General features: G+C 39.0%; 1 protein-coding gene across 1 annotated transcript in view; it reads left to right on the top strand.

Annotated features, from left to right (window-relative positions):
* Positions 1-12,498, top strand: part of cntnap2a (contactin associated protein 2a) — a 387,477-nt gene that overhangs the window by 327,936 nt on the left and 47,043 nt on the right. The window contains exon 17 of the mRNA XM_038726358.1: positions 3,668-3,795. Within this exon, the coding sequence (XP_038582286.1) occupies positions 3,668-3,795 (128 nt within the window). The remainder of the gene's footprint in view (positions 1-3,667; positions 3,796-12,498) is intronic.

Consider the following 12,498-nt stretch of genomic DNA (forward strand, 5'->3'; position numbering starts at 1 on the left):
ATTCTATGGCACATATACTCTGTAAAAATAAATTTACCCCAGAGTTTCACCTGAAAATGATGGAATGGGTTAAACAATATGTTCATTTAATCTAACTGCAACTAATAACATACCTAGCAAAATAGGTTACCAGTAGTAAGCCAGAGTTATGTCCACAATTAAGAGTATTTATGTCATTAGGAAACTAACGACCACATTATTGGATGGGATTACAGGTCACATTTTAAAAAAGTCAAAGACATCCACCGTGTAGTAGTCTCCCATTGTGTGGAAGCCAATCCTGATGCTACTATATCAGATCAGATACGTATATTAAAGCCCTGCATGGGGCAAGAACTCCTCTAACATAACTACCACTGCCTCCAACAACCACACCCACAAATATGAAAACCAACCATCCTTTACAGAGAAACATACGCGTGCAGTAGAGAATACAGCCAAGCTAAGTGATCCAGCAGCAAATAAGTAAATGACGATTTGCGGCCTACCTTTATTTGTTGTTAAGTAACTTTACAAAAACTGAAAAACAATGTTTCAAAGAACTCTAACTCTCGGTGGTCATCATTCAGTATTTATTTACAAGTGTTGTGGAGAAAAAGAATTGCCTTCTCCCTGATGCTCTGCATGGTCAACTGTTGTGTGTATGCTGATGCACACATACATGCATATTGTGTTGGCTATGTATACTATTTATAATATAATCAACATAACAATATTTCATACAGTAGCCTTTCTGTGGTCTGCGCATATATGGGTACAATGAAAGGAGAGAAACTAAAGCCTAAGCCCGATCTATTAAAAAAGAATTCTCCCCGCCCAGTTGGCACCCGATGGGCTTGCAGTCCTCTAATATTTTGGCTGATGTTAGTGTCTCTGTACCTTTCTATATTGGATTTTACACTTAGCAACTCCAGCCAAACTCATTAACTTAGATAGCAGTAGGTTTGTCAAACACACTGGTTAGCCTTTTCTCTTGTAAAGGTGAAAAATAGAGTTTGAAAATATGAATATAATAAAACATAAGTCTTACCTCTGTCTTGCTTATTCAAGGATGTTTTCTATAGCAGTAATAACGTTATGTTAGAATGTTTTAGCACAATGTCATGTATGTAGCCGCCAAGTGCATATTTAAGTCAGCCTGAGAGTGAGTTTCAGAAAGATGAACTTGTTAGCTAGAGCTGTTGTCATTTTGCTTGAGTTAGCCCACCCAAGATTTTCTCAGCTGATCAGAGGAGCTGGTTGAACTTACATATAACAATGTTAATATTATCAGACATGCAATTGTGTAAAATGAAATTTTAAAGGTCAATGTGCCCATTAAGTGCCTATTAAGTTTCATAAGTATGTGTTCTGTTACCGAGACATTCAATTTGGTTGACATTCACATATGAAAACATCTCTGAAACTCTGCATAACCCCTACAAAGAGCAGAAGAGCTTGCCTGAAAGAGTGCAAAATGATTGTGTTACTATATCAACTGAACTTAAAAGTGAAATATGTTGTACCCATGGGAATTTTGGACAGTTTCACTGTGCTGAAACTAAAATTGTCACTGCTGCTAATGCTAACGTTAGCATTAATGTGTCAGCTCAGAGTCTACCTTAGCTGGACAGTCTGATGAGGTGTCTAACTTCAAAGGCTGAAGTGACTGAATGATGAATCCTCCATCAGTGATGCGTTTATTTAAGAGTGATGTTTTCCTCCAGAACCAACAGTTTGTGTTTCAAAGCTCTTATAGCCATCTGATGGATATTCTCACTAAACAAATGCTGTCTGCGTGTGCATGTGTGTGTGCATACTGTTAATAAGCAAGAAGGAGAGATTTCATTTACTTTCCTGTTTCCCCCCTTGTCTCTAAAACTGATGAGATTACAAATAAGTCTTACTCTGTCTCGTTCTGTCCATTAATATTGTATGCATTAATGTCTCATTGTTTGGCTGAGTGAGTTTTTGAAATATTACCCATATAACTCTATTTCCACTCATTACCGATATTTTTGGCAGCACGTAGAAACACACACACGCATGCACGCGCACATACATACACTAAGCCATGTATTGCATCTTACTTTTTCATTTCCGAACTACAATGAATGGCAAACTATTCATATCAAATAGATCTGTGAATAATTTAGAACATGTCTTAGTCAGACTCATTCCCACTTTAGATGCTGTGATTTATATTTTTAATGTTTGTAGTATTGGGATATCAGTACAGTTCTGTTGCTTTAAACACAGGTCTTTCACCCAGGAAACCGTTTTTTCGTTTTCCATGTGAAATAAATAGTAAACATAGACCTCTTTTTTACATACATATGTAAATTAAGTTATGTAAGTTAACTAAATTAAGTTGTGTAATTCAACTTGTGTAACTAACATACTTATTTTAACCCAAACCATGATCTTTTCCTAAACCTAACCAAGTAGTTTTAGTTCCATGTGGTAAGCACATGTTTTATTTTAAAGGTTTAAATCAGTCCCAGCCCACCCTGTGCGCACTTGCGTTGGGCCCCTCGCTTCCTGTATTTATTTTTTACATTTGTTTAAGTTTATGGGACACAGAAAATCAATCTATGTCTCTGACCCAGAACAGGGGGTTCCCTCCTCAATGGATAGGTACTGGAAACTCTGCCTGCATCACTCAGAGAAGACAAAGAGAGAGAGAGGAGTGTGCACGTGTTTTCATAGAGTGCCAGTGTAATGGCACACGCATAGGACGACTGTCACGGATGGCACAGAGAGAGAGAGAGACAGAGGTTGACCCTCTAAACAGGACTTTATTTCACCGGCAGAGTAATCATGAGGATAAAACAGTCAGGTCATTTAAAGGCAACAGTATTACAGAATTGCCCCTGACATTAGGCATGAAGTAAGATCTCAAACATTTCACCTGCTTTCATGCTGCATTCTGTCAACAGGTCGACAGGCGCTGCCATCAACAATCAGCAGGCGTCGTGCATGTATGCTGAATAAATATCTGACAAGCCCCCCTGCATCAGCCTAAAAAAAATCCATGAATGGAAAAATATATTTATATTTATATCTTTTGCTTACATTGATCTACAGTTGTATTTGTGGAATTTACAATACCACAAGAGTGCAAGAATGATTTCTTGACGTGTATGACTGCTGTTGAGTAGTAGTATTGTTTTTCTGCCAACATGCCTGTCATCAAGAGTTGTTTCACCCTCCTTTTCTGTTGACAGTTTAGAAAGATATGTGGCTTGAGGCTGTTTCTGAGACCGCTGATTAAAGGTCTGAGGACATCATTCTTAATGAACTACTAATGAATGAAGGAATGTTTACTACAAATGTGTGTATATAAAATGGTTATGTTGACAACTGTATTTCCAGTCAAACTAAGGACGGCCTCCAAAGAAAGTCATGCCTGTTGTCTACCCAGTCTAACCAATTGTTGCATATTTATTACTGCTAACTTGACCACAGAGCCTGGAGTGTTATAGTTTGAAGCATAGGATCCACTGCTGCCTTATTTAAATGAATGGTGTAGCCATATCATCACATATGTGCAAAATAAAAGAAGGTTTCTAAACAGCAAAAGATGCAAAAAATTTGCAGATTTTAAAAGTACGAACATATGAAACAGCATGTAACCTAGAATCTCTTCTTACCTCTGTCTGCATGTTTCTTTCCACTAATCTTACAGGAGAGAAGATTCGGGTCTGTTGGTCTACAAGGAACACCTGCCAGTCAGCCAGGTTGCCGTGGGTGACACCAACAGGTCAGGCTCTGAGGCCAAGCTCACTGTTGGACCACTTCGTTGCCAAGGAGATGGTAAGTGTCGAATGTACTATATATATGATGGGCAGCTTGGCAAATATGTAACTATGTCAGAATCCAGAATGATTAATAAAATAATTAATGAATTATTGAATCTTGGACTTACAAGAATTAACTTTAGCTGAGATTTCAGCTTGGTTGAAGAAGGGCTCCTGCTGTACTGATAATAGTGGAGGTTACTGATTTATAACAAGCCTATTACAGAACAGTAATACATAATAAATAAATAAAAACAGAAGAAGGAATTTATCTAAAAACTGGCTCTGAAACCAAATTTGTATTAAGGGTCAACCTGATTAAGTTAGTTTTATTAATACACACTATTGGAACCCAAATGGAGACTCGGTCCCCATGAGTCCTGACTGTGGGACATACAGGAGGTTCTGCCAGAGGATGCCAAGGTGAAAAGTTCAGTAATGTAGCCAGGAGCTAAATCACGCTGTGCTTTAGAAGTAAAAGAACTTCAAACCTTACAGGGAGCCTGAACAGAGAAATGAAAACTGTTGTGAGCATTCTGGTCTGGATTAGCTGCAGGTCTAAAAGGGACCTTTGAGCGAGGCAAAAGGACTGCAGTTACAATGGCCTAATTGAGAGGAAATATGTGTGCTAGGGGGGGTTTCATTTTCAAAATAACTCTCAGCTGGTTATAGAGGCATGACCACATAACCTTTGCGAACGGCTCATCAAAGGTTGAATCAAGAGAACACCCCTGGTCTCTTTAATACAGCTCATATTAAAGTTCCCCTTGTTGACATTGTGTGTAGCTTTGGAGCAGTCGGGGAGCAAAAGGACTAAAGGACTCTTGTGTAAAAATTTTACTCTGTGGAAGAATTTGTAGAGAAAACGAGATGGTGATTACAACAAAGGTCACTAGGCTGTGCGTTGTAATAGCAGATAAAGGTTGTGTTACCTGTTAAAATACTGACTGCTCTATGATGTCTGTTGAACCATGGTAGTGTTGTGTCTGAAATGCCAACACCTTCGCTGAAGCAGATCAGGTAGTACAGCATGGACAAGAGACCACGAAGATCTAAAATGTATAAGATCACATTCTTTTATAACTTTTTGTCCAAAGAAGGTAATATGTGACTCTCTCAGAAGCTGTCTCGTATTCAGTGAAACAGCCTAAAACTAGACTGGAATGTTTCCAAAATGTAATTAAAACTGAATAAATTAGCTGGGAGAATATTGCATTCTCAATAACCTATGATAACAAGTGCAGGCACCCCAGTCAGGAAAATTGTAGAAACTTTTGACTTATGACCTCCTGTGCATAAGAAGCTGAGCTCTCTATAGGTTCCAAAAGATACATCGTCTTCTCTGAATGTCGGCAAGACAATGTAGGACAGCATGTTCAGAGTTAAAATGTTATGTGATGTTTGCCTCTCTATACTCTCCCTCCACTCTGCTTGACTCAACCTTTCTGTGCCAAATGAAAATTACTCATGGAAATCAAGTCAATGCCAGCTGTCTCCCTATCACTATCACTTTTGATGTATTCAGGTATGTAACAGAGGGGAACTAAAAGGATTGTATATTACTAGAGAGCAAAGTGCTAGGCATCTAAAAATGATAGCTCACTACATTCGTACTTATTCTTGAATTACTACCTGAATTGACTATTTTAAGTGGCAGGTGCATTGTGCATGTAATTCACTGCACCTGCAAAGGGCAGGAGCAAGCTAAGAAATGTTTGTTATCTACACATTAAAAAAGTCTCACTTCAAACAACAATATATGGAAAAACGGTTAATGATGTATGATATCTCCCTCTTTGTAACACTTCACTGTACCGTTTACTGGAGAAGCCTCTGATGGCAATCAAGGGTACGTGGTCTACCTGCACATTTAAACAATGTGGAGTCAGTCCTTCAGGGACATCCAGTTGTTTTCTGGTCCATTCTGTGGATGTTTTCAAATACTTAACAGTGGTAGCACAAAAGGGCATCCCACCTGTAGAAGTGTCTCTGTGACCCGTGCCACGGTTGCATCACACTTGCGGCACCAACCATGGTCATTTATCAACAGATGTTGCTCAGTCTATGCACATCTAACCATTGACAAACCCACAATTAAAACCACCCACTATATTACTTAATGTTAGAAACTGTACGGTCAGCGATGTGTTGGCAATAGTTAAAGGTTCAGTGTGTAAGATTTAGTGGTGAGGGTTGTGAATTGCAACCATCTGTCCAGTCTATTACTGCCCCCTACTCTTTCAAAGAGCGTCGGACAGGTACAGTGGCTGACACAGCACAAAAGGTGTCTCTTCTGAGACAGCAGAGAGTAGCCAGGCAAGAAATGAGGTTTCTTTAAGTATATTTATTAAGAAATTATATTTACTTAATTATTCAGTAAAACCATGTGTTATTGCGACTTGTCCACTGACACATAACATGAAAATGTTAGCCAAGACTGTGAAACACTGTCACTGTTTCTGCACCACAGTCCATTATAAACCACATTATAGACACTGACAAGGGAAACACATTCATTCTCTCATGATTATGTATCCAAAACTGCCCGCCAACAATAATATCTGGCCCACAGACAGATTATGGTGCTTTGATAGCGGCAAAAAGTATAAATAAATAAATACTTTGATAGTGGTGCTGAAATAGATCTCAGTCATGACAGCAACAGTTACTCACATAATCACTTCCTCTTTAGTGGTTTTGCCTACAAAATAAAACCACAATAAGCTTGTTTACTGTACAATACAGTATTTGGACTTGAACTGAGCTTTTACTTTGAAACATTCTGAATGACATTAAAAGAGTCTGTAGGTTGATGGATATGGATCAAACACCGAAGCATGTGTTTGCTTCGGTGTTTGAATAGGTACTCCATGTATTCGGTGTGCAGCACATGCATGAGAGTAAAAAAAAGTTATCTCAAGGTGTGATCAAACACTCAACCCTTGGGTTGTGAGTGCTGCACCTTACTGACTGAATTAACCAATCCACATTTTGATGCAAGTCAGTATCATGACTTATATGCTCATCTACCATCTAAATATTGCTCCAATGCAAAACTTATTTGCAGATCCCTGCTGTAAATTATTACTACTTCTTCTTCTTCTAACGTACGTATTCAGTATAGTTATTAGTGTCTGCACTGCCTGAATTCTACCAGAAGCAGAACAAGAAGAATGTAATGACAAAACGCGCTCTGTAGCGCTGTTTGTCCATTTTCAGCTACTGTAGAAACATGATGATGCAACGTGGCAACGTCCATGGAAGGGACCTGCAGTTATGTAGATATAAATGGGGTAAAGGTTTATTATGTGAGGTTTTTACACACCACTGAAAACACAGATATGGATCTTTTATTGCATTTCTGTCAATAGATCCTCAGAAATATTAAACACTGAACCTTTAAAACTTTTGAGGAGTTTATGCTATTACCAAAAATGCAACTAAAAAAGTGTTAACTTAACCAACAGAATTCAAAAAGAGGAAAAGAGTTCTTTGATTTTAATTATCTTCACTCTCCTTATGTGGAAGAACATTTTGACTCTTTCTTCATCCCTAATCCCAGTGGATGTGGAACGTTATTAGTATGTCTTAGACTGTACAATACATTCAGACATTGTTAGCCGAACTTTCGGAAAGTAACAAACCTTTTGATGATTAGAATTTGCTCTGATGGTTTGAATGGAGTCTTAATTAAAAGCCACCGTGAGAGAACAAGAGAAAACACTTCATGCATAGCAGAGCACAATTGGGCACATTGTTATTCTGGGTTTGCACTTGAGTGTGAAAATAACACATTGCTCATACTGACATTGTAGCGATCGTTCAGAGAAACAGTTGCTTTATCTTGACTGTCTTTCTACTGTGGAAAATTACTATGTGTGTGTTTGCGTCTGTAGGCACATGATATTTGTGCTTATGTATGTGTCTGGGACCCGATAGAGGTATTTGAACTCTATTCAGAGACTTTCCATCTAAAGACTCATTTTTTCATCCTTTTATTCCCCTCTATCTTGTCCTTGTAGTTTTGGCTGTTTCTCAGGTAAACATCTGATATCAGATACTGCAGAAACACACACACACACACACACAAACACACTGAGAGGCAGTATAATCCTAGCTGTTTCTCTTCCTGTCTATTCTTCTAATCAGTGTTGGCACACTGCTCTCTGTGGGACTTCAGGTCAGCTGGAAGACACACACAGGTTCTGCCGCTCTATCATATTGACCAGCTTTCTTTCCCTTTCTAACTTATGAACTTTTGCTGTTTCACCTGCGGGGGGTCAGTCTTGCAGTGAGTACTGGGTTTCTGTCAGATCGGCATGGATTAATTGCATCACATTCCTGAAGCATCTGTTGTACTTGGCTAAATGAAACATTTCTCATTCTGAATCTGAATGGGCTTTCACACAAACTCCTAAGAGTCAAATGGATAGTGGAAACCTTGTCCTAACGATGTAAAGCAACGCAGCCATAAGGAATCGCTTACCTTACAAGGAAATATTCAGTAGCTGTGGGGCAGGAAAAACACACACGAGAGTGTGATGTACACCGAAACACCCGCAACCGCTGTTTTCTATGTGAGCCTGCACACCAGGGGGGTCAGCAAGGCAACTTGAAGATGACGCAGTCTGACATGGATATGCCTCTGCTTTATGCACGTCAGCTCTCCAAAAAAACAGCTATTATTTTATTTTTAACATTTGCTCCCCCATATCAGCACATCCTGGTTATTCTACCTTGACTACTTCTTCTGTCTGTATGGTGTGTCTGGTGTATACTGGTGGTCCTCAGTTGCTCTCTGGAGGCTGCCAGGAGCCATGAAGCTGTTTCGTTTGCTTAATATCCCTCAAGCCAGATTGTGATCCTGATTGTGACCTGAACATGAAACAGACTACAGCTACAGTAAAAGGGAACAATATATGGTGTTCTTCTTTAATCTGAAACAAGTGAACCAAACTACAGCTGTGAAAGCAATCTCAATCTGATGCTGACTTCCCAAATGTATTACCCGTTGAGAGGATTCAGAATAGAACAGTATGAATTCCTCAATCAAGTGATTTTGTCTCTTAAGATTGTCTCAGCCTCCTTCATTCTCTGTCTTTCTTTTTTTCTCTCCTAAGACAAAATACATTAAAACAGCATAGAGAGGAAGTAATGTCGGTATCTGCTATGTGATGTAACAAATACCAGAGAGGTTTTGTGGAAAGTAATATCCTGTGGAAAGAAAAAGCAAACATGGATTTAATCTTTAGTGCCAGGCAGCATGATCATTACGATACTAATGCTTCATATATTATCCATTGACTGCTCATTTTTCATACTAAAAGGAATAATAGAGTGTAGCTATGCCATCTCGGCAGACTGCGAGTGCAGATATGTGCATACTGCGTGTTTTTTTTAAGAGACAGTACTGCATTTACAACCACAGAGGAATATATCTTAAGAAAACTATGAGTTTACAAATCTCTCATGCACCAAATATTCTGCTCTCATTTTAATCTATCAGTCCGTGCGTACATTCATCCGGAAGACAGGAAGTGGCCTGGTTCTGTCGAGGTTGCAGAACATGACAGAACACCTGCCCTCACTCCTCACTGGTGTCACACTCATTATGTTCCCTTCATCAACAATCTGGTGCCAGTCTCTCACTAATGTCCCCTCATCACAGAGCTGCCAACATACAAACAAACCATGATTTAATGACCCATGACATCACATCTGTTTGTGTGTGTGGATCTATCATGTAGCGATATGGTAGACACAATTACTAAAGATGGATCCTTCTGTCACCTGGAAGGAGCCATATTCTCTTTGTCCTACTCTGTTCACTCTGTCTATCTATCCACTGTGTGTGTATGAGAGACAAAGACGACGTTATCCTCTTTTCTATTAAGTGACCAAATTAACCAACTAACTTTAAAATGGAGATGACTTTGAGGTATGTTTGCAACACTGCTGGCCAAGACACTGGAACATGGAGCATACATTATATATTGGCCCATTAAGGCATATTAAACATATATTAAAAATTTCACACGTGAATAGGTACTCCGTGTATGATTGATGCCCCTCATACTGTGCATGGAGCTCTGTCTCAGTAAGAGCAATGATGATTGGCTGCCATATAATGGGTTTTCATAGGCAAATGACTAATGTCTTGGGCAGTGAGGGAAAGTTTTAGTAAGGAGGTACTTATGTGTCTGTGTGTATGTGCATGTGTACGTGTCTGTGTGTGTGTGTCTGTGGTGGGCACACAGGCAAGTAAGAGTGCAACTTTCTGTGTGTGTGTGTGTGTGTGTGTGTATGTGCATGTGTACGTGTCTGTGTGTGTGTGTCTGTGGTGGGCACACAGGCAAGTAAGAGTGCAACTTTCTGTGTGTGTGTGTGTGTGTGTGTGTGTGTGTGCGCGCGCGCGCGTGTGTGAGTGTGTGCTTGCGCCTGTGTGTGTGTACATGCTCCAGCATTAATGAAGCCCATTTCCATGGCTAGTTTAATGGCAGCCTATACAGTCACAGGCAGACAAAGAGGAATTAGCCCCATTTATTGATGTTAAAAGGGTTTGGACATTTTAATAGATGGGAATGAAAATCAATGACAGCAAATGAAGCAAAGCGGCATATGTTCTATTAATATAATGTAATGCACCTGCTTTGAGACATGCTTGGTCTCATGACTGACCATAAAAAAAAAAATGCTTACTAGGGTCACCTAGGATAGTACAAAACTAATTAATTGGTTTGTACCATTTGTCACTGTTCATATGCTAACATGTAGTGTCTAAGTGATGTAATTCTGACAGGCTTTTTGAGACATTGAGTGTGTATGCATTACATAAAGCTCATTGTTTTGGTTTGTTTAAAGAAAATAAATTGAATTGATCTGTTTATTGTGAAATTTAGGTGTAAATATATTGTGCATGGTAATGATTCAATAGACCAAACAGGTAAACCAAAACAGCTGACCATGGTGTAAATAGAAAAGTCAAAGGTTTATTCTCTCCAACAGCTGATAATTCTGTTGAAATGTCAATGAACACTGAAACTCAACCAGTTCCAGTAACTCTGACAGAGGAAAACAAAAGGTGATCCCGAGGTTTTGGTGGATGTTTTTTACCCAAAGCAGTCCCATATGCATGTGCAGTTTTTAGCATAGCATTATATTCATGAAAAAGACAGAGTACATGTATTCTTTCCTTTGAATAATGGCTGATGCACAAGAAATAATATATAAGAAAAATAGAGAAATAAATTATACTTATTTCCTTCTTTCTTGCTACAAATGTGTGACAAGCAACTTAATTAAAAAGTGAGACTGATAAGGGCTTCTTGGGCCTAAAAATGAAAGACACAAACTAATTGCCTGAAAATTCTAATGCTATGTTTACTGTAAATATACAGTACCTAGACAATAAAATTACACTCCACAGATGGCTCAATCACACACAAATGAGTCTCAATGGAAGTTTAAGCGAGAAAGAAATATGCATAGGGCAGGAAAATAGGCTTGTCATGCCACAGTTAAACACGTTTCAGAACTATATTATGTAGGTTCAATTGTTGTGTTTTGAACAATGACATCTGAGCTGTGTCCTAAGGGGCACTTTCTAAGCCAGATGCATCACTTTCCAAGATAGGTGCCGCTGTCTCTCTTTTTAGATGACACTATTCTTAGTCGTTTGATGAAAAAGCCTCCCACCCACTTTGCACCTGAAGTAAGTAGCAAGTGGAATAGTTAAATGAGATTGCAGAGCGTGTGTTTGCTCCAATAAACTGAGTAATAAGTGTTCCAGCAGAGCCTGAGATCCTAAATGTCACGATCTGCAGTGATAGGACACTTCACTCTGCGAGTACATGCAGCATGTGTGAGGTTGAGGTTATAAATATGAGCTATTGTTGCAGTAAGTGTGGTCTATTCTGCCCGCAGCCAACAGTGTACATGAATTAGTGTTTTTAATGTATATGCACATATTTGTGTGTGTGCGCCTGAAAATGTCCTTGCTAATGGCCTGAGACAGTGCAGTCAGTTATCCTTACCATCTGCTGGTACTGGCACATAACCCATCTGGTCAAGCATAGACAGATGAATCATCTAGTTGGCTTCCAGACCCAAACTTCACCTCAAACTATATCTCACATCATGTCAGCCGCTACAGTTCAGTGAGTTTTTTTTTTTTTTTACACGAGTCCCTGTGGCCTAATCCAGAGGTCAGCAGCTGTTTTTAGTCAAAGTATTTGATGGGCCCAACGATGTTCACAACCTCCTTTTAAAGAAACAACTATATGTAAAGAGCATCTACTCATGAAGTGCAAACTCACCATAATAATGATAATAATTTTAAGATGTGGTTGGGGTAGCTGCAGATCCCTGCAAGAACTTAAACTTGGGTTATCTGGCTGATGGATGGTTCTTTTGTGATGGGTTCACTTCACAATTTTTAGCATGTTTAATGCTTACTTAATGTTCACTATCTTATCTTAGCTTTGTGTTTCAGCATGCTAACATTTGGTTATTAGCACTAAACATAAGTACAGCTGCGGCTGATGGGAATGTCATTAGTTTTTTGGTTCTAAATCAAAGTACTCTCGTGGGCCTTTTTTGTGATTGTTGCGGCCTAAAATCGCTGATTTTGCGGCAAAATGTTTCAATGTTTTGGGGAATGTTTTTGCGATGGAATCATGGGAATAAATGAAAACTGCAAAGGTAGATTTTTTAAACTTTA

The sequence above is a fragment of the Micropterus salmoides genome, unplaced genomic scaffold (assembly GCF_014851395.1).
Source record: "Micropterus salmoides isolate LMB-PRFRI ecotype aquatic unplaced genomic scaffold, ASM1485139v1 Ms_hic_scaffold_1, whole genome shotgun sequence".
In the NCBI taxonomy this organism is placed as follows: domain Eukaryota; kingdom Metazoa; phylum Chordata; class Actinopteri; order Centrarchiformes; family Centrarchidae; genus Micropterus; species Micropterus salmoides.